General features: G+C 36.1%; 1 protein-coding gene across 1 annotated transcript in view; it reads left to right on the top strand.

The window, feature by feature from the left end:
* LOC138706196 (multiple inositol polyphosphate phosphatase 1-like) overlaps positions 1-21031 on the top strand; it is a 38424-nt gene extending 17393 nt beyond the window's left edge. Inside the window, exons 2-10 of the mRNA XM_069835219.1 lie at positions 2032-2205; positions 4757-4888; positions 5512-5690; positions 6168-6287; positions 8330-8480; positions 9999-10099; positions 12424-12533; positions 16252-16455; positions 19323-21031. Coding sequence (XP_069691320.1) covers positions 2043-2205; positions 4757-4888; positions 5512-5690; positions 6168-6287; positions 8330-8480; positions 9999-10099; positions 12424-12533; positions 16252-16455; positions 19323-19473 — 1311 coding nt within the window. The 5' untranslated portion in view covers positions 2032-2042 and the 3' untranslated portion in view covers positions 19474-21031. The remainder of the gene's footprint in view (positions 1-2031; positions 2206-4756; positions 4889-5511; positions 5691-6167; positions 6288-8329; positions 8481-9998; positions 10100-12423; positions 12534-16251; positions 16456-19322) is intronic.
* The last annotated feature ends 2445 nt before the right edge of the window (positions 21032-23476 follow it).

Here is a 23476-nt window from a genome sequence, read left to right as displayed (position 1 = left end):
TGACGTTTTGTGCTTACATAAGCAAATAAATAAACCCTTTTCAAGCAACGAGGAAACAATTTCACGCGAAGTGCCTTACAAAATTGGGTACATTTTCATATGAAATACTAATTTCTGTACGGCGTATTCTTAACTGCAGTATCGAATAAAATAAATTGCTAATATTTTAAATGTGCACATGTTTATTATACACCGTGTCTGAGCTAGAGGTATCAAGAAATAAAGAAAAACCCTGATTTAATCATGAGAGTAATTAACTGAAAACTTGTTTTAATGTTCTATAAAACTCTCTCAGTTTTACATCCAGTTAAGTATAATATCTTAATGTGAGCACCTCTTGTTGCTCTGCAAATGTCCAAACGATATTCCAATTCCCTCCAAGTGTTTTGCAACATTTGAAGCGTTGTGCGGTCAGTTGCTAACTTTATGTGTTATCTCAATTTTTTCAAATTTTGGATTGGATATTGTTGATACACAAAGTCCTTGATGAAACCCCAGGCAAAAAAATCCAATGGAGTCAGATCAGGAGACATTGGTGGCCATGCTTTGGGTCTCCCTCTTCCAATCCAACGACAAGGAAAATTTCTATGAAAGAAACTGGTGACATCATGGTGATAATGTGGTGGAGCACCGTCTTGTTGAAATGTTGATCCAAGCGGAATTTGGGGCACAGCGAAATTTTCTAGCATATTAGTGTAACTGTGCACTGTCACGGTTTTCTCCAAAAAGAAGAATGGACCAATAATTGCACTGTGCATTAACCCCATCCAAACATTAACTTTTCCCGTGTCTCTTGGTGTTCCACTACAGCTCGAGGGTTCTCTGACCCCCATACGCTGCAGTTACGGCGGTTAACGGTTAAACTTTAGAGCAGAGATGGAATGTAACTTCATCACTCAATACCACTTCCTCAAGATATGAAGAGTTTTCGTCAATGTGTTGCAGAATTTCAATCGCAAAATTTTGTCTTAATCTTCTATCGTTCGGGTGAATGCGGTGAAGAAGCTGGAGCTTGTATGCACGTAGTTTGAGCCGTTTATTAAGACCGTCATGAACAGTTTATTTGGGAATCTGTAACTGATGACTAGTCTGCCTAATAGACTTCTTGGGCTACGGTTGAATGCAGTTCGTATACTATCGACCGTTTCTTCGGTTTTTTTCTTGAGATGTTTGCCGTTTTGTGTAATCAAGGATCCTGTCTTAAGAGTTCTATCCCCTGCAAAATTGATTTCGACGTAGGTGGATCCACGTTGAATTCTAGACGAAATCGGCGTCGAACTCTGTGTGGTTAATGAGAAAGACAGGCTACGGAGCGAATCAGAGTCACGTGCCATCTTATGACTAAGAATGTGACGTCGCGTCGTGGCCTGTCTTTCTCATTAGCCATGTTGTGCCATAATGTTAATATTATGAAACGATTTACCATGCTATAATATTAAATACATCACTATTGTCACAGCAACCGCTTTCTTCACAGATCATGATATATAACTACCCATCATTAGAAATCTGATGTTATTTCTTTATTAATTGTTTTATAATGTTGTTATTGTTTAGTCAACTGTACGAAAACAGGTCTGAATATCACAAATTATACCAAAAAGACACTACTTATGAGGAAACTAGGCCAGGAGATAATGGGGTAGAGTGGTCAGTTCCTTTCCCCCTCTATTGCATGCTGATGTACAAAAAAATGACTTAAGAAACACGTTTATAAATTTATACAATTACTGCACTCGTCAAAATTAGGAAACTCGCTTCGCTCGTTTCGTAAAAATTGACTCGTGCCATAACGTATAACATTATGAACTTATTTCATAATATACTATTGTATGACATTTGTCATAATCCAAAATATCACATCCATTTATAACTGATCTAATCACTGGTGTGTACATATTCGTGTCGGTATGTTTGGACAATACTTCACTTTTAGACAGTAAGAAATGCTTTGTTGTCTACAATGAATCTATTTCACTCTTTCCTATATTGAATTTCCAGTATTTATTAAATGTGCTTCTTAATGCGTAGGACCGTTCACTATGTTGCTGCCTATGTTGCTGGTGCCTCTTCTGGTCGCCGCCGGGGCTGCACAGGACACAGACTATTGCTACGCGGATATGACAGACCCATACCTGCTGTTTGGAAGTGCAACAGCTTATGAAAAAGTGAACAACATGACGGCGAACCCAGTCGTCGTTGATCGTACGTATTTTAATTTAATTTTATTTATTTAACTAGCTAGCTAGCGAGTAGAAATTAAATTTATAAAACAAACATTTTTCTAGCCACTACCGTAAGAGCCATGCTCGTGTATGGTGTGGTCTTAGCCAATAATATAACATAAAATTTACAAGGACAGTTTACTAAATACAGTAAGTAACTTAATTCAAACCAATAAATAACACACAAGAGCAAAAACAAAAATAAGAAAGAGAAAAAGAGAAAAAATACACATTTAATATAAATTGACAATCAGACAGAAGCCAGTGATGTTCAATAAAAACATTAATATAGTCGACAGAAATAAAAGGTAAAATAATATATTTGTTAATATTATATATCATAAATAATTTTGTAAATTTCTTTTTTTAAAAGCTTCAATTTTAAATATTTCAAATTTATAAAATGGTTTGTAATTTTATTATAAAGTCTTGGGCCGAAACTAGCACCATGTTTAAGAGCTGCACTTGCATGACATTTAGGCTCAATTAATGGGAAAGTAGACTTTTGTCTTCGAGTATGATATTCATGTCGATTAGATTTATGTTTTTTTTTTTATTTCTGTGGTGGTAAGTTAGTAAACTATATTTATAAATTTCTTCAATAGTTAATACATTAAAATCTGTATAAATTAAATTTGTTGGGTAATTAACACACACAGGATCCAATTTAAAAATTGTATAGTACAGTGGTTCCCAAACTGGGGTCGGGTTTAAGACCTGAGGCGGAGATCGTGAGATTATTTATAAAATAGGCCTAAAACGCATTATTAACATGAACACTTATTGTGTGTTTAGAAACATACAAAAACAATAAAAGAAAGTTTCAGTGGTTATACAGAGTGTGAGGGGTAGAAGTGCCGTCCTTTTCACAGTCTTCGGGGACTGTCTACACCTACAGGATCAAAAAAATGTTCATATAACATACTCGTAGGATCAAAACTTTATAGTTTACCCAAAAATTTTTCTTTCCTTATTTTATTTGCGTTATACTGCTTATATCGTTAGTAAAATTACGAAAACAATTACATCAGTAGGTATATCTAGCAGAGTTAATATTAGTTTCAATAAATATTTGTGTGTTCTATTACGGTTTCGTGAAATTAAATAACAATGCATTCTTAAAATTGCTAATATTCTGGCGTGAGAGACGTGGCAACATGTTCAGCAGGATTCATGCTGCTGACAATAATCTGCAAAGACGCACAGATCAGCTGAGTTCAAGCTCCCTATCTATAGGTCTCCAGCCGAGCGGATGGCAGTTCAGTGCAGGTATTCGACAAACAAACTTACAAAGTCCTTCACAGTTCAGAAATATCATGATATGTTATTAATTTATGACGTAGCTCAGTTGACTAAGGCGCTCGTCTGCCGATCCGGAGTTGCGCTTGGTCGCGGCTTCGATTCCCGCTTGGACTGATTACATGGTTGGGTTTTTCCGAGGTTTTCCCCAACAGTAAGGCGAGTGTGAGGTAATCTATGGCGAATCCTCGGCCTCATCTCGACAAATACCTTCTCGCTATCACAAATCCCATCGACGCTAAATAACCTAGTAGCTAATACAGCGTCGTTAAATGAGCAACTAAAAAAATAATACAAACACGGTAACCATTACAGAGTCGAAGGGAACTAAAAAGTGCCCCTTTGAGTAATTAATCAGGACAGAGAGTTAAACATAAAAGTTTAATATAATTGTGACCTTTTATGAACAGGCCTTGAGAAAATTAGCATTTAGTTGAAATTTGGAATGCGTATTACAGGAAAATGGGTGACGTTGGAGAAGTGATGTTGGGGGATTTTGTAAATAAAGTATAATAAAAATGTTTTCTTTATTGGTATGTTGTGTAACATGAACTTTTTGGCCGTAATTTCATTGAAGATCATCCACAAAGTGTGTGACAGGAAGACGTTGCTACCGGCATTCAGTGACGGTAGAAACAAGTCGCAAATAAGACTTGAGCGAGAAGGAGGAAATGCACAGCCGTCAATGTCCCTCTGTGACTCGTTAGGTTGCTGAATCTTTCTACAGTAGATTAACGTACATAATTTTGCTACTCCACCGCTACTGTTACGTGAACAGGTGTCCCAATTTTGTCGCTTATATTTGTATGAGTAACTCAAAAACAGTTCGCAAACGATCACAAAGATGTTAAACCTTTTTGTTTAGAGACTGGTGCGCAATAAACCAGGAACGGAAACGACAACAAGAACGAGAACGGAAATATTGTTAAAATAAATGTATTTAAATATGAGAATTCACAATTAACTTTCACGTTCCCGTTTCCGGGCTCCGGCAAGCTTCTCGTTAATTGTGAACGCTCACATTTAAGTACATTTATTTTAACAATATTTCCGTTCTCGTTTCCGTTCCCTGTTTATTGTGGACCAGCCTCAACTCCCCTCCACGATTAATTTCTCAAAAAGACCAAATTTAATTCCCTTCCACCTTGTATATTACCGAGGACAACTACAGTATACATATCTGTATAAGTGGGAAATGTGAGATTCTTAGTAATCAGGACTGGTTTTTTCAGAATGTCAACCTGTGCAGTTCTGGCTGCTAGCTCGCCATGGTACGAGATACGCAGACGCAGATCAGATCCCGCTGATGCAAAACCTATACGACCTCCGCGACAAGATTGTCTCTCACCACGAAGTTGATCAGAGTGAGTTTTGTAGCTATATATAGATATGATGAAATGGTGACAAAGCGATAAGAAGATAATAGTGGAATGATAATGGCAAGGAAACTCGGAACACGCTTACTGTCAATCTCTTTGTCCGCTATAGATCTGCCAGAGATTGAATTCTTATCCTTCTACACCGATGTAACAACTAAGATAAAAAAATATGTGCTATGTAGTGTAAATATTATAAACTGAAATTTAATTTTATCTTTAAAAGAAAATGCATGATGAACATGATATAGACTGAGCACTATAACTTCGTTTCTGGAATCTGTAGAGTTAGTCAGCACATTCGGGTGGAGACTGAGACAAGCGAATGAGCGGAGCCTAGCAGTGCGGGAATATGTTGCGGGCTGCATCGGCTCTTGGCCTCTAAGGGGTAAGATGCGCGGTGGCATCTTCAGTTCAGATAGAAATGGTCTCTTCTCTGCAGACGCTCGCTCTATTCAAACAATCCTTCCCCCAAAGCAGTCATTGTACTGGCCCCCTCCATTCACCACTTGCGCAAAAGACTTGTTTCGTCTCCTATACTCTACAGATCCCAGAAACGAAGTATAGATGGATAGCAATAACGGACACGGTTTGCTTGTTGCCTGTTGTAGGGGGCAGACTATGCGCTCAGGATCTGGAAAATCTCAAAAGGTGGACATTGCAAGTGGTTACATCGGTGAAGAGTGACTTGACTTCGCAGGGTTATGCTGACCACTACAACCTCGCTCAGCGCTTCCAGGCTCGATTCCCAACGCTGCTCAACCAGACACCCAGTCAGGATCTCTTCAAAGTAATCATTCACAAAATCAGCTCAAAACTAAAGGCTACCAACTTCATTGAACTGAGACAATCGTATTTCAGATCATCTTCATCATCATCATCATCATCATCATCAACATCATCATGCGTATAGACAAGGTTTTTATATAATATAATGTTTTGTAAGAAATTAGGAATCTATGACAGAGTGAAATTTGGAAGAAATAAAAAGGAACATCAGTAACTATATTAGCAATTTCTGGGAAGAGATTAGCCAACTATAACATTACAACAGATGAAAGGAAACGCAAAAAGTCTTTGGAGCAATCGTTGAACGATAGTGGCAGAGGAAACCAAGTACTCGAGGAAAAGACCCGAAGTATTTTATGCAACAAAAAAGTCACAGAATCCACCGCGGATCTAACTCCGGTTCCTTGGGTTCGAAGTCATTAATCGAATAAGTTAATACAAGAAATTTCGCAAGCTGAAACACTGGAAATGCTTTTAGGTGAGATTCACCACGAAGCAGCGCACGGGTGCCAGCGCCTTCGCATTTACGGACGGCCTGTTTGGCACAGGCATGGGAATTGAGTTCCCGGAGCCCTTAGACGATGATTTGCTTATTAAGGTAAGGGGATACTTTTATTTTTACACCATTCATATTATCATTTTCATTGCCAAGTCCAATTTTCATTAACTTTTTTTAAGTAATTAATTTTAATTTATTTTGTAACACCTTTACTTTTAAAACTGAACACAACTTTTGATTACACAACTTTTAACACTATATCACTTCGGAAAACGAAAAAGAAGAGCTGAACACAACCAAATACATAGCACAAGAAAACAGATATAGCCCCAACATAATAGACAGCATAATAAGAAAGTCAAAACACAATCACAAAAAGCATAAGAATACAACACAAACATAAGAACACAATAAATACATCACACTAACATACGAAAACAAAAACACACACAAGACTGCAACCCCATTCAAGAAATTAAATATAACATCGCATACATAATAAATAATACTCTACAAAAACATCTCAACACACAAACAACACAAAAAACAATGCAACCACACAGGCGTATACAAACTCAAATGCAACACCTGCAACAACTTCGACATAGAACAGACAGGCAGATCATTTCAAACACGTTACAAAGAACACATCACAGCCATAACAAAACTACAAAACACTTCCACATATGCAGAACACATCACAAATGCTAACCACACCTACAGAGACATCAACACAAACATGAAAATTCTATACATTCAACCAAAAAGCAGAAACTAAACACTTTAGAACAACACGAAATATATAGACACACAAAACAGATCCAATTTCAGAACACACTCTTTGACTCCACATTACACTACACAAACACACCCCCACAGTAAACACAAACAAAAGGCGCCAAGACCAGCAACAACCAGTTCTGAAGATGGCCGATAACAGGCTGAAACATGTTAACGAGGTAATATAAAATTTAACACGAAAAATACACATAATACGTTTTCCGAAATTTAATAAAGTTTGTTTGATTTCTTTCTGTGATACCATGAGCACATATTCCGTTTAGGAGCCATGAAGATATAACTCTATGCTTTCGTGATCTAGGCACTAGAATGAGATTGTGTGGTCGGCACCACGCTTCGACTGCATCAAGGTTAGCGATTATATAAATATAAATATAAACATAAATTCCTACACTACTGTTGCAGTTGCAGTACAGTTCATGGAATCTATAAGGGTTATCTCAGTAATTTGTCTTGTGCAATAATTGTTTTACTTTCTTACCGATTTTGTGTTTAAATAAATGTATTATAAAAACAAGATACAGCATTTTCAATAATGTATCATATCACATTCTTCTAAAGCGTACAAATAGACTACGTGTATATGCATCTCTCCATTTAAATGTTCACCCATCAATATAGTCAATCGTTAAATGTCAGACATAGGCAGCTTGTATCAAGTTAAATCGATGTAGATTAAGCTAACTAGGCTATATGCTGAAGTATTTTAGATCCCTCCTGGGGCAACCTGTAGAAAGCAATTCCAGAACGATGATCTGGACTTCACTATTTACATAAAAACTAATTTATTAATTTCTGATCAGTTATTTGATGACGCTGTTTCAACTGTAAGATTATCTAACATTAGTGGAATTGATGATAGCGAGATAGTATTCTGGAGAGATGAGGTCGACCATTCTTCACGAGATTACTTGACATTCGACTACCAGTTACGGAAGCCAACCTCGGGAAAACTCCGATCAGATAATCAGCTCAGGTGGGATTCGAATCCACGCCCGAATGGGCAGTTATTTGATGACGCTGTTTCAACTGTAAGATTATCTAACATTAGTGGAATTGATGATAGCGAGATAGTATTCTGGAGAGATGAGGTCGACCATTCTTCACGAGATTACTTGACATTCGACTACCAGTTGCGGAAACCAACCTCGGGAAAACTCCGATCAGATAATCAGCTCAGGTGGGATTCGAATCCACGCCCGAATGGAGGCTCGGATTACGAGTTTATCTCGCTATTACCACCTCATACTGAAAGAATTTATGCATGTTCATATTTCTGTTTTAAATTTTCCGATTGACTGGGCTATACAAAAACCTAATTTACATTGTCTCCATTTCAGCCATACAAAGCCTGCAAGAAATGGCTTGATGACGTGGACGAGAATCCAGACACCGCAGATGAGAGGGACAAGTTTGACACTGGAGCTCTCATGACAGCTCTGCAAGAGACTGTATCACAGAGACTGGGTTTTAACAGAATTCTCACGATTGGTACGTATGTCGCTCTTGGTGTGGTTACCGCGGTGACCATTAAATCTGAGGCTCGACGGTGAAACCGAACGGAACTGCACTGACCTTCAAAAGGGATAAAAATTATTCACATTGCTTCTTTTGTAAGTAAAAGAAAGCTAAGGATCCCAATGGTAAATCTTTGGTACCAATATAAATAGTAGCCTATTAGGGGTTTTTATTTGTGAAAAATGTTGAAAAAATGTATGCATTTATGCTGAAATATTAATTAATAATTATGTGACAAATAGTTCAATAATGTCAATTTTCATGTAATGATATATTTATATCTGGGAGTTGCAGTGCATTACGAAGACCATTCTCAAGTTGTTTTCGGTAGTGTATGATTGACGATTCTCATAAAATAAAGCTTTATAGCGTGAAAATGTTCGTTTCACATCGAAGGTTGCAAGTTTAACATACTTGAATGAAGCTAATTATTGGCTGCGTTCAGCCGGGACAGCGCTGTGTAGCGCTGAATTAGCGACAGCATTGAACGCCTAGCTGACCGACAGCAATTTTTTTTTCGCTGCAAGCCTGCTGCGAGCCAGCGAAAATTGAGGTGGTAGACAACAAACAATGGTGTCATATTTCGGAGTAGACGAAACAATATGTTTCTTTGTAAACAAGCGGACATTTTAGAATTTGGTCGTTCAGCCACTCACATCTGCTGTAACTCAGCAAAAATGAATAGGTGAATTAGCGCTGTCCCGGCTGAACGCAGCCATTGTTTCGCACTCAGGTTTTCAGGAAGTGACGCACAGTACACAGTTTATTGGAGAGCCCAATATACGAAAAGTAAGGCAGAAGTCCAAAACATGTATTTTTATGCATTTTCATTTTTAAAATGTGACTAAAAAAATAGTTTCACTTAAAAGTGCATTTAACGACAAAGAAACACCAAATATTTGCATTTTACATATTTTCGTCAAAATATGTGGTTTTATGTTACAACATCATAAATATGCATTTTTATGTGAAACAAAACTTCGGAATTGCTTTTATAAATATGTGACAAATTAACACACAAAGTTTCAGCGATGCCCAATATGTGTGTGCGTGATGTGTATGCGTGCGTGAGTGTGTAAAAATCTTAAAAATCTGGGCCCTAGTGATAAGAGATATCTCTTACAGAGAACTCCCCGAGAAAAATTTGCTGGGAGATAAATAAATACATAAAATTAAGACGGAACTGAAGATTATTCTAAAAAAGATTATAGAAATTAAGAGGACTGTTAAGACAGTGATGGAGATGTGGATGGAAACAGTATGATGAAGTTTATGATTAAAATGATGATAGTGATGAAGATACTGAATAAAATGTGGAATAAGATTATGTTAATAGAAGAGAATAAAATATGATGATATACGAACTAATAAGGAAGAAGATACTCATGATAATGCTGATGATGAAGTAATACGATTGGAGAAAATTACTTTAACTATTACTACATAAAATTAATGAGATGAAATATCTTGTGTAATTTTGTTTGCTTGCAGACGAAGTGAGTGAAATGTACGATATGTGCAGATTTGACAAAGGCTGGCATATAAGCAAGCTCTCTCCATGGTGCGCTGCTTTCTCGGAGGAAGAATTGCAAGTAAGTGCTTCTAAAACATGACCCAATGATCGCGGGACAATCCAGCTATGCTACTGTGTACATACAGAGTATCCTGACAGGTTATTAATTCAAGTCTTCAATACTGAATTCTAGGGACATTTCTGGCTCTAATTTCCTGCGTGAAATAAATGAAAAGTTGTATATCCTCTTTAGGAAATATGTGCTTCCCTTGGTTTACACTCGACCTGTTATGTCGAAGTGGCATTCTCATGGCATGCTCCTCACAAATTATTTTCAAAATTCAATTATGGAATGCAGTTAAAATCAACATCTGGAAATATAATGAAAAAAATAATGAAGTACAATTGCAGCGATATTTTACTACTTAATTAACTTATTATTCCCAGTACATGAATTTTACCAGCAATCGAAAAGTATTGGGAATAAATTTTAATAAGGAACAAAAAAAGTTTCCTTCCCAGGGAGGATTCGAACCACGAAAGTCTTAGTTACCAGTCTACCGTGCTCTGAGTGAACAAGGCTCTGAAATCAGCTACAAGGGTCGGTCCGATTTTTTTTTTTTTTTTTTTTTTTGCCATTACTGTACATTAATTTATTGCTTACAATATTCATTTGATTATGTATATATCTAATTTTTTAATAAATGACTAGTTAAGCAACAGTGGTGGTGGTGGTAGTGGTGGTGGTGTTGGTAGTGGTGGTGGTGGTGGTGGTGGTGGTGAAAGTAATTGTGATGGTTTTGATAGTGTTGGCGATTATTGGGGCAGCAGTATTAGTGGTGGTGCTGATAATGATTATGATAATGGTAGAGACAACAGTATTAGTGATGATTAGGGCTAGAATTTTCATGATTTAGCATATTTTTATATGGTCAATGAGTTGCTAAAATATACAGAAATCCATTTTACGAAGAAGGAAAAAACTAATTAAATTAAGGTACTTTGTTAGAGCATATTGTGCATATTTGGCAATTATAATCCAATAGAGCACATTTTAAAAATCTATTGGTCATATTCAGCATATTTTTACATTTTGAAGTTTTTTATACACTTAAATCGGATTTTTAAGGGCGTAAGTCAGGATAAGTAAATTTGTGGGAAATTAAAAAAAAAACTATGTTAGAGGAAAACTATTTGGAAACATATAATTCCGGACATGTGGGCTGATAGTCTACGTTAAAGTTGTTGGTTTTTAAAGTAATTATACGGAATAAACGAGGTTTCGTTATTTCCAAGAAAGGCATGTTCTGTGTACTTAATAAGCTTGGTAAAGCTCGAATGGAATTAATTTGTATCATCTGGTGGGGTGCGGCGACTTGTGACGGTTTGGATTTGCTTGCTTTTTCCACTCTGGAATTAATCCCATCCGAGCTTTGCCAGTCTCATTAGGTACGCACAAGATGCCTTTCTTGGAAATAACGAAACCACGTGATTTGCAATACCTATGATTTTCACGTAACTCTACATGGCATTGGAAAAAGTTGTTATGTACTCCTCCCAAAAAGGCTCGAATTTTTGGGCATTGCTACTGTGATACACCGTACACTCTGATTATAAAATCATTCACTACTGGTCTGTCACCTCTCGCCGCAGTTCAGCTGTCGTGATTTCTGACGCACATGATATCATTCAAATTCGTTATCAGAGATCGGAAACAACCCTGTAGGTATAGTTTATACCTCCAAAGTAAACTATATTGACCTAACATGTGTGTTTTATCTTTAAATATATAAAAATATACTGTACTCCAACCACGAGAAATTCTTTGGGGACTGAGACGAAGCGGGGTAATGCTGTGAATGAATGTTGATGTAATAAGGTCCCACACGAGGGTACTCGTATCTATATTGGCTAGCTCTCACAGCACTAACAATAACATTGATACACACATATTGATACTACCCTAGTTACAAAATTAGATCACTGTTAATCTCCTGGTCTTTTAATCTCTACATACAGGAAACAACATATGCAGGAGAGCGCATGGTTTTTAAACTGACGTTATAACGGTAATATTATCTATCTACTTCGCTCCAATAGATAACGCAATAGTAAGCACATTCCTTTCACGGTTGATCTCCTGGTTGGAGAACAGTATTTAAATTTGTTATGGCATATTTTTTTTATATTACAGAGCATATTTATGGAATTTTTAGGTCAATAATGCATATTTTATACTGCATATTTTGCCCATTTTTAGGGCATAAAATCCTATCTCTAGTGATGATAGTGGTTGTGGAGATGCTGATCCTGGTGATGGAGTTGCTGATGGTAGCAGTTGGCCTATTGTCTGTTATCGGCACACCCTTTACGAGAATCTCACATTAAGCCTCTCTGCTTTAGCTTTTGGAATACAGAGAGGATCTACTGGGGTACTACAACCACGGATATGGCAATGATCTTAACATGAAAGTGGGTTGTCCTCCAATTAAGGATTTCCTCGATCGGTTCAGGTGAGTGAGTGGACGTTGAAAATAGTATTTAAAACCAACTCTATAGGTCTGCATTAATAAGACAAGTGTCCATGTAAAACATTAGGAAGAAAGCATTTTCAAACAATTCTTAAGTAATGTATTATATTCGATGATTTGGCGTTACAGATTGAAATTAATGATAGATAGCAATGCGGTCCAAACTTTTTTGAACTCGAGGGTAAATATCCGTCATGTAATGGAGAATGCAGTGACTATAAAGCTTACACCTTGGCTTGGTATCATTTTTAAGAGTTAATATCATGGACCAATTCATATTAATACAAACTTATAATGAGGGTATGTTAATATAGTCTATCGAATACATTCTATAATGTCAGAAAACAACTAATATGATGCCTTCACAACTGGGGTTGTTGACATTGTTTTCTTGAAAGAATTTTCTCGTAAGTCAATTTTCAATTTTGTTTACAAAGTTGTACGTATAATTCTTGAATAGAACTGTTAATGTTACATTTCACTTTCGATATTAATTTCGAAGTCGAAAAAACACACACTCATAAGTACTTCTAAATAAAGACTCATGAGAGCAAAACTTCTTAAGATTAGGGTAGGTACTTCTCTTTTGATAAAATCTTCCAATATTCATCTGGGGATTTGTCTCTTTTTTTTTAATAAAAATAGATCCGGCTGGAGTTCACATAATTCCGATCAGAGATCGGAGACTGCCAATTTATTTGTGTCCATGATATTGTTGAACTAATTAAGTTTAGGATGAAAATTATCAAAATCACGAAATCATCATTGGAATATCTTATGAACTTCAGATATCAGTTCCATGAATTCTATGAAATGTAGCCTAAATTTTCCTTCTCTTCATCCTTTAATTCTGTACACGATGGAAAGTAAGTTACACTGTTTTTACTTAAATAACACTCAAATATTTTACGTTGTTTGTGGAATCAATCTGTATGTTCAACTAACTAGGAAATAGTCTTATTCCACCTTACACTTTCATATTCAGTGTGTTCAGCTGCCATGTTATATCAGTTTAAAGCAAATGAACTTAGGTACCGGTACTCGATGTCTTGCAGCCCACTTTCGAATTATTTTCCCAGATTTTCAATTTTAATAAATGTAAGAATTTTATTTTTAGATCGAAAAAATACAGCATAATTATCCCTATACCTTTTAATTGGCTTACTTAACGACGCTTTATCAACTATTATGGTTATCTAGCGTCTGAGTGATAGGAAGGTGATAATGCCAGCGAAATTAGTCCAGAGTCCAGCACCGAAACTTAGCCAGCATTGGCTCTTAATGGGCTGAGGGAAAAACTCGGGAAAAATCACAACCAAGTAACTTGTGCCAACCAACCAAGATTCGAATCCGGGTTCGCTCGTTTGACGGTCAGGCTTGCCAACCGTTACTCCTCAGCGGTGGACTTATCCCTGTCCTCAACCATCGGGTTTCATATAGGCCTACGTATGTAGAGGAATATCTAAATAATCAGCCATTAATTTCTCTAAAAACGAAATAAATTTTCTATGCATCTGTGTTTATTTCAATCACGAATAGTGTTGACTATGTTTACAATAATCTTCAAATTATGGCTTACTTTTATTTTAAAATTGTTCTACAAAAAATATTTTCGGGTGTATAATACACTAGAGAATTCGCAGTTTCCTTCGAGGTCCTTAAGTGTCCCTGTATTACGAGTATTACCTCACGATCACTGAATTTACAGAACATTTCTGAGAACTTCTCCTAACTACATTTAAAAGAGGAGCTCAAGAAGTTCGCCTCGACTTACAACGTCACAATTATTGTTCCGACAAACATCATAAGCTCAGTAATTCCAGCAATATCTGTGCTCTAATCCGAAGCCAAAGAATATTCTCAATAATTCATTTTAGAACTAAAATTGTTAGAAACTTGACATGAATTTCACTCACTTTCTTCTCATGACTTAAAAGAGAAAGAGAAACAGTAATCGGAATTTCTAGTCATCTTATTGTTACCAAGTAGTTGACATTTTGACACTTCATTAATTCCCCATCTCTTTAAAACTCTGCGTTTAATGAAATCTAAACTTACGTACTTCCTAACAAACTCTCGAAGTTTTCAATTCATCGATATGTTGCTAACTGATCAGCTGGAGAGCTTCCATTTCAAATTCTTTAACGTAGCGATTGTTGTAGCTCCTTGAAATTTGCTATACTGTATTTGTTCATCAAGAGTCAAATTCTATTCCTAAAAGTACATACGATATTTTGGTTTCTCTCTCCTGTTCTTTTACAGAAAAATTTTCTTCTAGTTTAGGTTGGAATGTTCTCTTTTCTTCGACAATTTTAAGTTTCTTTCGTTTGTTTCTAAAACATAAAACACACTCTGAAATGCAGTAGTCGTACAGTATGTTCTTGCTATAGCTTCCTGAGTCTTTAGATTATAATATATTACACTATACTTCATACATGGTTTTTACATAAGATATATGTGCAGTGACTCGAAATATAGTATAATATACCTGAATTTGTGCCGTAAATGTAAACTGCAGAATTTTTTCAGCATTTGTCCTGAAGTCAGTGACTTTTTTTTGAACTGTAGAATTATAGCTATTGAACTTTAAAAATAAAACAATAAATATCTCACGACTCAAGAGGTTATGCTACAGTTTTCACTAAAGTACCTAACAAGTAATATTTTCCAGTAATAGTACTGAACTATTAAGTTTATGCAAATTATATACATAACAACTCAACACTATCTTTTACGTTTACTCCGTATTATACAGCGATTTTAAATGAAATTGCAAGACCGTCTGTTATACGATCATTTATATCCATTCAAATGTTATTACAGATAATAAATAATAATAATAATAATAATAATAATAATGTACCGTAGACAACTCCTGAATAGAACAAAATAAAAAAATAGCAGCAGTTCACTTAATTATAATATAAAATTGAAAATAAAAAATTAATAATAATAATAATAATAATAATAATAATAATAACAATATTTTATTTTCGAAATTTTTCCGCAGACCTAATAGATCGCCAGATTCCTTTTCGCGGCTGCAAGCGGTTGACCATGCTGATGTAGCTGTGTTAAATTTAATTTCATTTAAAGACTATAATATGGATAACTTTAATATTTTATGCAAAAATTTCACCAAATGGTACTTTATTCAATGTTATATCTAACGATATTTCTTTGTAATCTCTAATTTCATAAATACTGCCAAGAGAAATCAATACAGTAGGCCTATATACCGCAACACGCCAAAAATTCTTGTTTTATAGTATTAATAACTATAAATTAACTACAACATTCAGCAGTAGCAGATACTTTTTCGTTAAGAAAGATGAGGAGGAAAGCTTTATGATGTTAATGGTGACACTCTCAGTTCTCATTGTAGGCCTATTTATAAGTTTCTGTAATAGGAACTGATGTAGACAATTATGTCGTGAGAATCTAGTAACTTTGTAAATAGTGGAAATATGGCAATTTATTTGAAATAGACGCATAATTTTGTAATGGTTTTGTAAATGCGAAACAGTGGCAGATGAAGCATCATAGCCTTTATTTAAATGTAGGCCTATGCCCAAATCGAGAAGTTCTTTAGACAATAATTCTGAGGTTTCAACATACCTACATGAATCATGTGCGTTAACGCAAACATCGTCGTTAAATTCATAAGTATCGAGTCGTCCAATGCCCATTGTGCTTACAGCGACATAGAGAAAGGAGGGCAGCAGCCAGCGGCGGTGCTATACTTCACCCATTCCACTATGCTACAGCTGTTCTTCACGCCTCTCGGCATCGCCGAGGACCAGCAGGCCCTCACACACACCAATTACGAAACCATGAAGAACCGGCAATGGAGGACTTCGGTCATCAGCCCATTCGCCACCAACTTTGCAGCTATCTTTTTCAAGTAAGTGCAGTTCCGCGCCGTAGCGTTGTGGTCTAATCTAAGGCATCATTTCTAGGACTCGCGTTACGGAATGAGCCCTGGTTCGAGTGCTCATGGGAATTTTCCCAATGAAATTTCGGGCCAGTGTATGAGACCGGTGCCCACCCAGCATCTCGAGGAATTCGGGGACCTACGCTAGGTAGCGAAATACGGTTACGAAAACCATCTATAACGGATGGAGGATCATCATGTTAACAACACGATACCTTGTTATGGCTGAATAATCGTTCACCTCTGCTGAGGAATGTGAACGTGTGACCAGCAGTCGACTGGTCGGCTTTGTCCTTCCATGGGCTGTCTCGCTAAGGATTATTATTATTATTATTATTATTATTATTATTATTACCAAGTGCGATGCACCGTTAAACGACTAACGACTTAACTGTCGACTTTCCATTCTAGGAACGATGTTGGATCAAGTTGAAGATACCAAATTATTGATATCTCTTGAGGCTTAATGAGAGACATTCCTACATTACATACCAGACGGTCTCTTTCTATTCTGTAGACTCCAAAAATTCAACACTTGAGATTTTTCCTTCTGTGCTACTTTCCTAGACCATTAACAATAATTTCATAGTCCCTTTTAGTGGTATTCTCTGCCGCAGATTTACTATCTCCATAAAATTATATCTTCTAAGGCAATGTTACCACTTGTGGCAGGTTTATCTTCCGTTTTCCCATTGTAGACTTCGACATCATTCCATCCAGTAATTTCTATAATCGTATTTAAAGCATTCACTGAGTGTTTACTTGTCAGAGGGACTTATGGAGTTGCCTGTATGTATTTAACTGCATTAATTTTAAGAACGGAATTTTAAGTTGTAAGTAACCAAAAAGTCATTTGTCATTTTGGTATTTGAATAATGGTTTAGCGAAAAAAAAAAATAATTTGTGTCTGAAGTTTGACTCCCATATATGGTAAAACTATTGGGCACTGAGACATATTGTGGTAAGATATCAACGCGAAGAACAAAAATAAGTACCGGTTATGTAATTTCTTCGAAAAACACTTCATTTGTGTAAAAATATACAAATACAAAATTAACTGATTAAACTTTCGTCACACTGTAAATACGTTTTTAATCGGTTAATTTTGCACGTTATTACACAAATGAAGCATTTTTCGAAGAAATTACAAAGGCATATTTTTTTCGGCTTGTTCTTCGCGTTGATATCTTACCACTCATACGTCTCAATACCCAACAGTTTTACCATAAATGAGATTCAAACTTCAGATACAAATTATATTCTTTCGGCTAAACCGTTATTCAAATACAAAAATGACATGTAACTTTTCGGTTACTTACAACCTAAATATTCTGTTCTTAAAATTAATTTCACCCTGTATATTATAAGTACAGCAAGTCTCGACATAATCTTTGGTATGGATGAGAATGCGCCTAACTCGGGTTTACTAATGAGTGTACGCCTAGAGATGGATTGGGGTTAGTAAGGCCCGTTCGAAAAGTAACATGGGCAAGTAACAGCCTGCTTAGCGGTGATTCAGAGCGTTAGCTCTCGGCAATAAAATCTCGCTACCTATACATTACATTACAGATATAATTTATTGTTTCACCTTATAACAAATGCTGGAAATGCCGACTCTCCCCAATACACATTTCACATATTTTCAAAAGATTTCTGACTCACACTTGTTTTCTTCTCTATCGATAGAATTGAACCGCCTCGCACATCGTATGTCGCGTGCGTCGGTTTAGAAAAACCATGGCTTTAGACTTTACGGAGGGTTATTGCGATTAGCTTCTTTTCCATTAGTATTTACATAATTAAGCAAGATTTGTAAAATGTACTATAAACCTACGACCCACAAGGGTACATTCCGAAATTCGTAATAAAGTTGCTCAACAACCTAAAACCATAGAGAAAATGAAAGAAACAAGCCGAAAAATGTATCGCCAATAAGTGTGTGGCAGAAGGGATGGTTTTAATTAAAGTTGTTAGGGAAGAAATAAACAAAATGTAATTAGGAAGATTAACGTTATTAGCTTAGTAAGTTTCCCTAATTGAAAAAATAGCCTTCATTTCAATGATACACTGACTTTGAAGTTACGCAGCATTTGAGATAAGTTTCGTCACGAACTTTTGGGGACTTCAGATTGTTTGAAATATATTCTTGTTACACTCCAACTGTCTATCATGTACGGTACTGGTACTTGGTTTTTTTAATGAATTCATTATATATCTTATCTTCTTGTTGAATATTAACGACACAATTTGGTTTTGTGTCTTTCCTTTGCACTTTCATCAAAGGGTTTTATTTTGCTGCGCAATTCCACTATGAATTTTAGAAGATTCATTTGACAAGAGTTTGGTCTACGGTCCTAATAACTTGTCCATTATTGATTCCGTTAAATATTAGATACGCCAATAAGGTAGCACCAAAATCCTTCTTTAGCAGTTATGGTATTATTAAAAACATCATGATACAAGTAAACAATTATTGTCAGTTTTATTTTAAATGTATTCAAATATCCCAATGCAATTCTTGAATTAATGGAGAAGACTCTTTTCCATTTACTTTCAAGTTCACTAAAAACTATTATATCAGCAATAACATCTCCTATTATGAATTACTTGATGAATACAATTAGGCCCAATTATTTTTGTCACTTTAAATGGAAGTACCAAGAAATTTTTTTTTTTTTTAATTATAAGTTGAATAGAAGACACGCGAATGTTTGAAGAAGTCACATCTTAAATAAATACCCGATTTTATTTGTATCACAATGTTGTTATGAGAACTATACAATACGAATGACCAATATGATAAACTGAAAATTAACAGAGGTTGTGTCTACTTACAGATGCACAGCAGGAGAACCGTATCGTGTCCAGCTGTACCTCAACGAACATCCGCTTAGCCTCGACGGTTGTAACCAGGGATTGTGCGATTGGTCCGTCTTCAAGAACAAGTTCGGCTCCATTTCGGATACTTGTAATCTTGACTTCTGTTAAACCAGAGATAAAAAGGGTAAACGTATGACAACGCGGACATACCAAACTATATCGTAGAGCACACATGTTTGTGTGCACTATCAGTCATCAACTTGTGCAATGGTTTTGTCATTTATTGTCCCCAAAATAGTTGATGGTGACAGAGTATATCCAAATAAAACAAATCCATTTCTGGACAAACCCGCAACCTTGGGCATAGAAGGCCAGCGCTATACCAACTTGCCAACCAGGGCGACTTGAAGAATGTAAACAACAACGGTTGTAAGAGTCATATTCGTCATTTTTAAGTAGTTGTCAAAACAAGTTACATGTGTGAAGCCCGATAACCTACAAAAATCATATGCTGAAATTCGAAATAGAAATAGAGCTTAGTTAATGTATGCAATCACAGTTTTTACCAGTAGAATATGATTTGGATGGATAAAAACGTCTCTCCTGAAAAAAATTTGTTCTGGGTACTTACAACCTTTGTTGTTGACACTGTTCAATTGTAATTGCTCTTGCAAGACTACTCCCTGTTTAAGAGGAATTCACTCATAACAAACTGAACAACAAATCTGAACTTAATAAATTATTTGTGCTAAATATATACCGGTTTTTTCAACAGTAATCTCACTAGAGGTTTTGATTTTCTAGAGAAAATCAAAACTCGAGTGGGATTTAATTTACTATTACACGATTAAAAGAAAGTATATAAAGATTAGAAGTAACAAAGTACTCCAATACAATAAAATATTAATTGGTTTACGAAAATATAAAACTGTCTTCAAATTTGTACCATCTCAACGTTATAAATATTACGCTAGTAGATGGCAGTAGTGTGTTATGAATAGCTGATTTTTTATCAGTTGTGCCAACTATGGAACCTTTATTGAACTCTGTGGATGGTTACTGGTCAAGAAGGGTTTGTTGCTTCAGTTTCATTTAATTAAAACAGTTGCATTCCACTTCAATTATCCCGATCCCAGTAATCAACGTCACTTGACAGATGATTTTCAATAAATCTTAGTATTAAACAATCTCTGATACGTAACTATTCATAATACCATATAGCAGAAGCTATAACATAACCTAAATATTATAAACGAGTGTTAGAAAAGTTTTAATTAGGGATGATGAAATAAACAAGAAACATTTTAATTAACATGAATAATTTTAAAAGAAACAATTATTGAAAGTAGGTACAATTTTCAAATTTGAATGTTTTAGTGGTTGGTGGTTCAGTTGATGTTATATTGGACGTGTGCGTAAAAGAAGTGAACTCGGTGATGTACATGGTGTATCCTTCAACTTATTCAGGATTTCCGAATGGTGCTCTTCATTTATTTGTAAATAGGGTTTCAGGGAAGATTCATAGCTATGACCAGTGATCTTTATTAATTCTTGTTCTTGAATGCCAATGTGACTCATATTTGAAAGTGCTGTGCATCGACTGGAGTGGTTTGTAATTTTCTGTTTTTTGACGTCCAGACTAGTGCAGTTTGAAATGTTGGCAAACAAAGAAACAAATGCTAGGGTAGTGATAAAAATAAACAATTGCTAGGGACGCGATAAAATTGTGCGATAAGCAGCCATGATTGGTTGAAAGATGTCCTTTCGTACCGTTTTATTGGTGAAAAGTAATGTGACGTAGTAAAAGTGTAATAGTCAGTTTAATTTTCATGCGATGAGTTCAAGTATGTCCTCATAATTCCAGTAGCATTTAATGTTACTAAAGATATTTCATATTTTCCTTTTAAGAGGAATAGAGAAAACAATGTAAATAAATAGAAACAGCATTTACATTTATTGGAATAAATGACTGTAACTTAAATAGAAAAAAAAAACATATCTGGAAAAAATGTCCAACTCATCCTTCTATGTCACTATATTCCATACGATATATCAGTGTAACTTCATTCTCTGCTTCTTATTTTGTGGTCGTCTGAAATCCCTCTAAAGTCTTGGTTTTTCTGAACCGACGCATGCGAGGTGCGAGGCCCGGCCTCTCACAAATCCGGACTACACGAGAAATAGTGATTGGTTTCTATAGCTGCGAGGTGCGAGGTCTGCGCATCTCGCATGCGCCGATTCAGAAAAACCAAGGCTTTACGAGTGAGCAACAGCAATCCGCAAGCGATTTGGGATTTACATCTCCGTTGGTACCGTTTCGTAATTAAAATACCTTCAAGAAATCTTTTACATCGTTAACATGTCCACGGTTTAGAGGGGAGATCTAAATGTGGATGAAGAAAGTACATTTGAGGATCGTATTATTTACAGCCAAGTTTCTAAACTTGTAGCAATTGACCAATTCTTTTTTCATAAGTTTCTGATTTGATATTATCTAAGAACTGTTCTCAAACATTCCTTAAGGATAACCCTATCTCTAGCTCTATACATTCATCACACGTCTCGCACAAATTCGGACTACACGAGAGATAGTGAGTGGTTCCTATAGCTGCAAGGTGCGCGGTCTGCGTAGCTTCGCAGAGAGGTCTCGCAGCGTCGCCTCGGACCTATTAGTCAGGTCGAATTTGTGCGAGGCGCGCACGCGAGGCTTCAGCAAATGGCTTTGGATCTAGAGGGAAGAAACAATGCTGGATTGTTAAGAAGAGTGTTAGATTGGATTATTTGTTTATATTTAATAAAGTAACTTATCTATGAATATAAAACAATTAAAATTTAGATACGTGGATTGGGGAAAGGCGGTTTACTGGACGTAAATAACCGTGCATCTAGCAGTAAAACAGTAAAGGGAAAAACAAATTTGCATACATAGGATGAAAGAAACCGTCACTTGTACCTAGCTTTTTCTCAGCCTGTCATTTAACGGTTCAAAAATGAACTATGTGGGAGAGATTTGTAGCGTTATATATCGATAAATTATCTAAGTTCATATGTGGGTTCAAGGAGCGAATGTGTGATAAAAGTTAATAATAGCCTATTGTAAAAAAAATAAAACGATTAGATACTTGGAGTGTTTTACTGAAGATATCAGACGTCTCCACAAAAAGATGTCTTCTTTCTCATTATCTTGTACTTATGATTGAGATTCTGACCGATACATCTACTGGTATTATTATCAGGCAGTACATCTCACGTGACGAAATGTGTCAGAAGAAGAACAATTTTGCATACATCTCAAGTCTGATTAGTGTTCTACTCGAATGTGATGTATGCAATAGAGGGGAAATGGAACTGGCTGTCCTACCCCATTAAGTATCTCTTGGCTCAATTTCCTAATGAAAAAGAATGTTATGTTTTATTTAACGACGCTCGCAACTGCCGAGGTTACATCAGCGTCTCTGGTGTGCCGAAATTTTTATTCGCAGGAGTTCTTTCACATGCCAATAAATCTACTGACATGAGCCTGTCGCACTTAAGCACACTTGAATACCATCGACCTGTCTCGGGATCGAACCCGCAACCTCGGGCATAGAAGGGCAGCGCATACCAACTGCGCCAACCAGACCGACTTCCTCATTTCGTTCAGAGTTTTCTCGTCAAGTGCAGGTCTTTCACTGCAAACCCAGCATTCTCCAATCTTGCCTAGTTTCCTTTTTCCTCTTTCCTCTTAGTCTCCGCATATGATCCATATGTTTCAATGTTGTCTATCATTTGATACCTTCTTCTACCCCGAAATTTTTTCTCGTTCACCATTCCTTCCAGTGCATCCTTCAGTAGGCAATTTCTTCCTACCCATCAATTCCTCTTTTCTTCCTGATCAATTTCAGCATTATTCTTTCTTCGCCCACTCTTTCTAGCACAGCTTCATTTCTTATTCTGTCTGTCCATTTCACACTCCCCATTCTTGTCCATATCCACATTTCAAATGCTTCTAGCCGTTTCTCTCCATTTCGTCGTACTAATGACCCGTACAATTCCACACTACACATAAAGTACACTTATTATACAGTATAAAGACGAATAACGTTCAATGTTGGCTACCGAACAGATGTTATCACACTACTGGTACTTTATCTCTCAAGGAAGTAGGAGAACTTACAGTGACAATGGCCCA

Source organism: Periplaneta americana, chromosome 9, assembly GCF_040183065.1.
Source record: "Periplaneta americana isolate PAMFEO1 chromosome 9, P.americana_PAMFEO1_priV1, whole genome shotgun sequence".
Lineage (NCBI taxonomy): Eukaryota > Metazoa > Arthropoda > Insecta > Blattodea > Blattidae > Periplaneta > Periplaneta americana.
The sequence above is the reverse complement of the archived record's forward strand: the minus strand, read 5'-3'. Positions and strand labels throughout refer to the sequence as shown.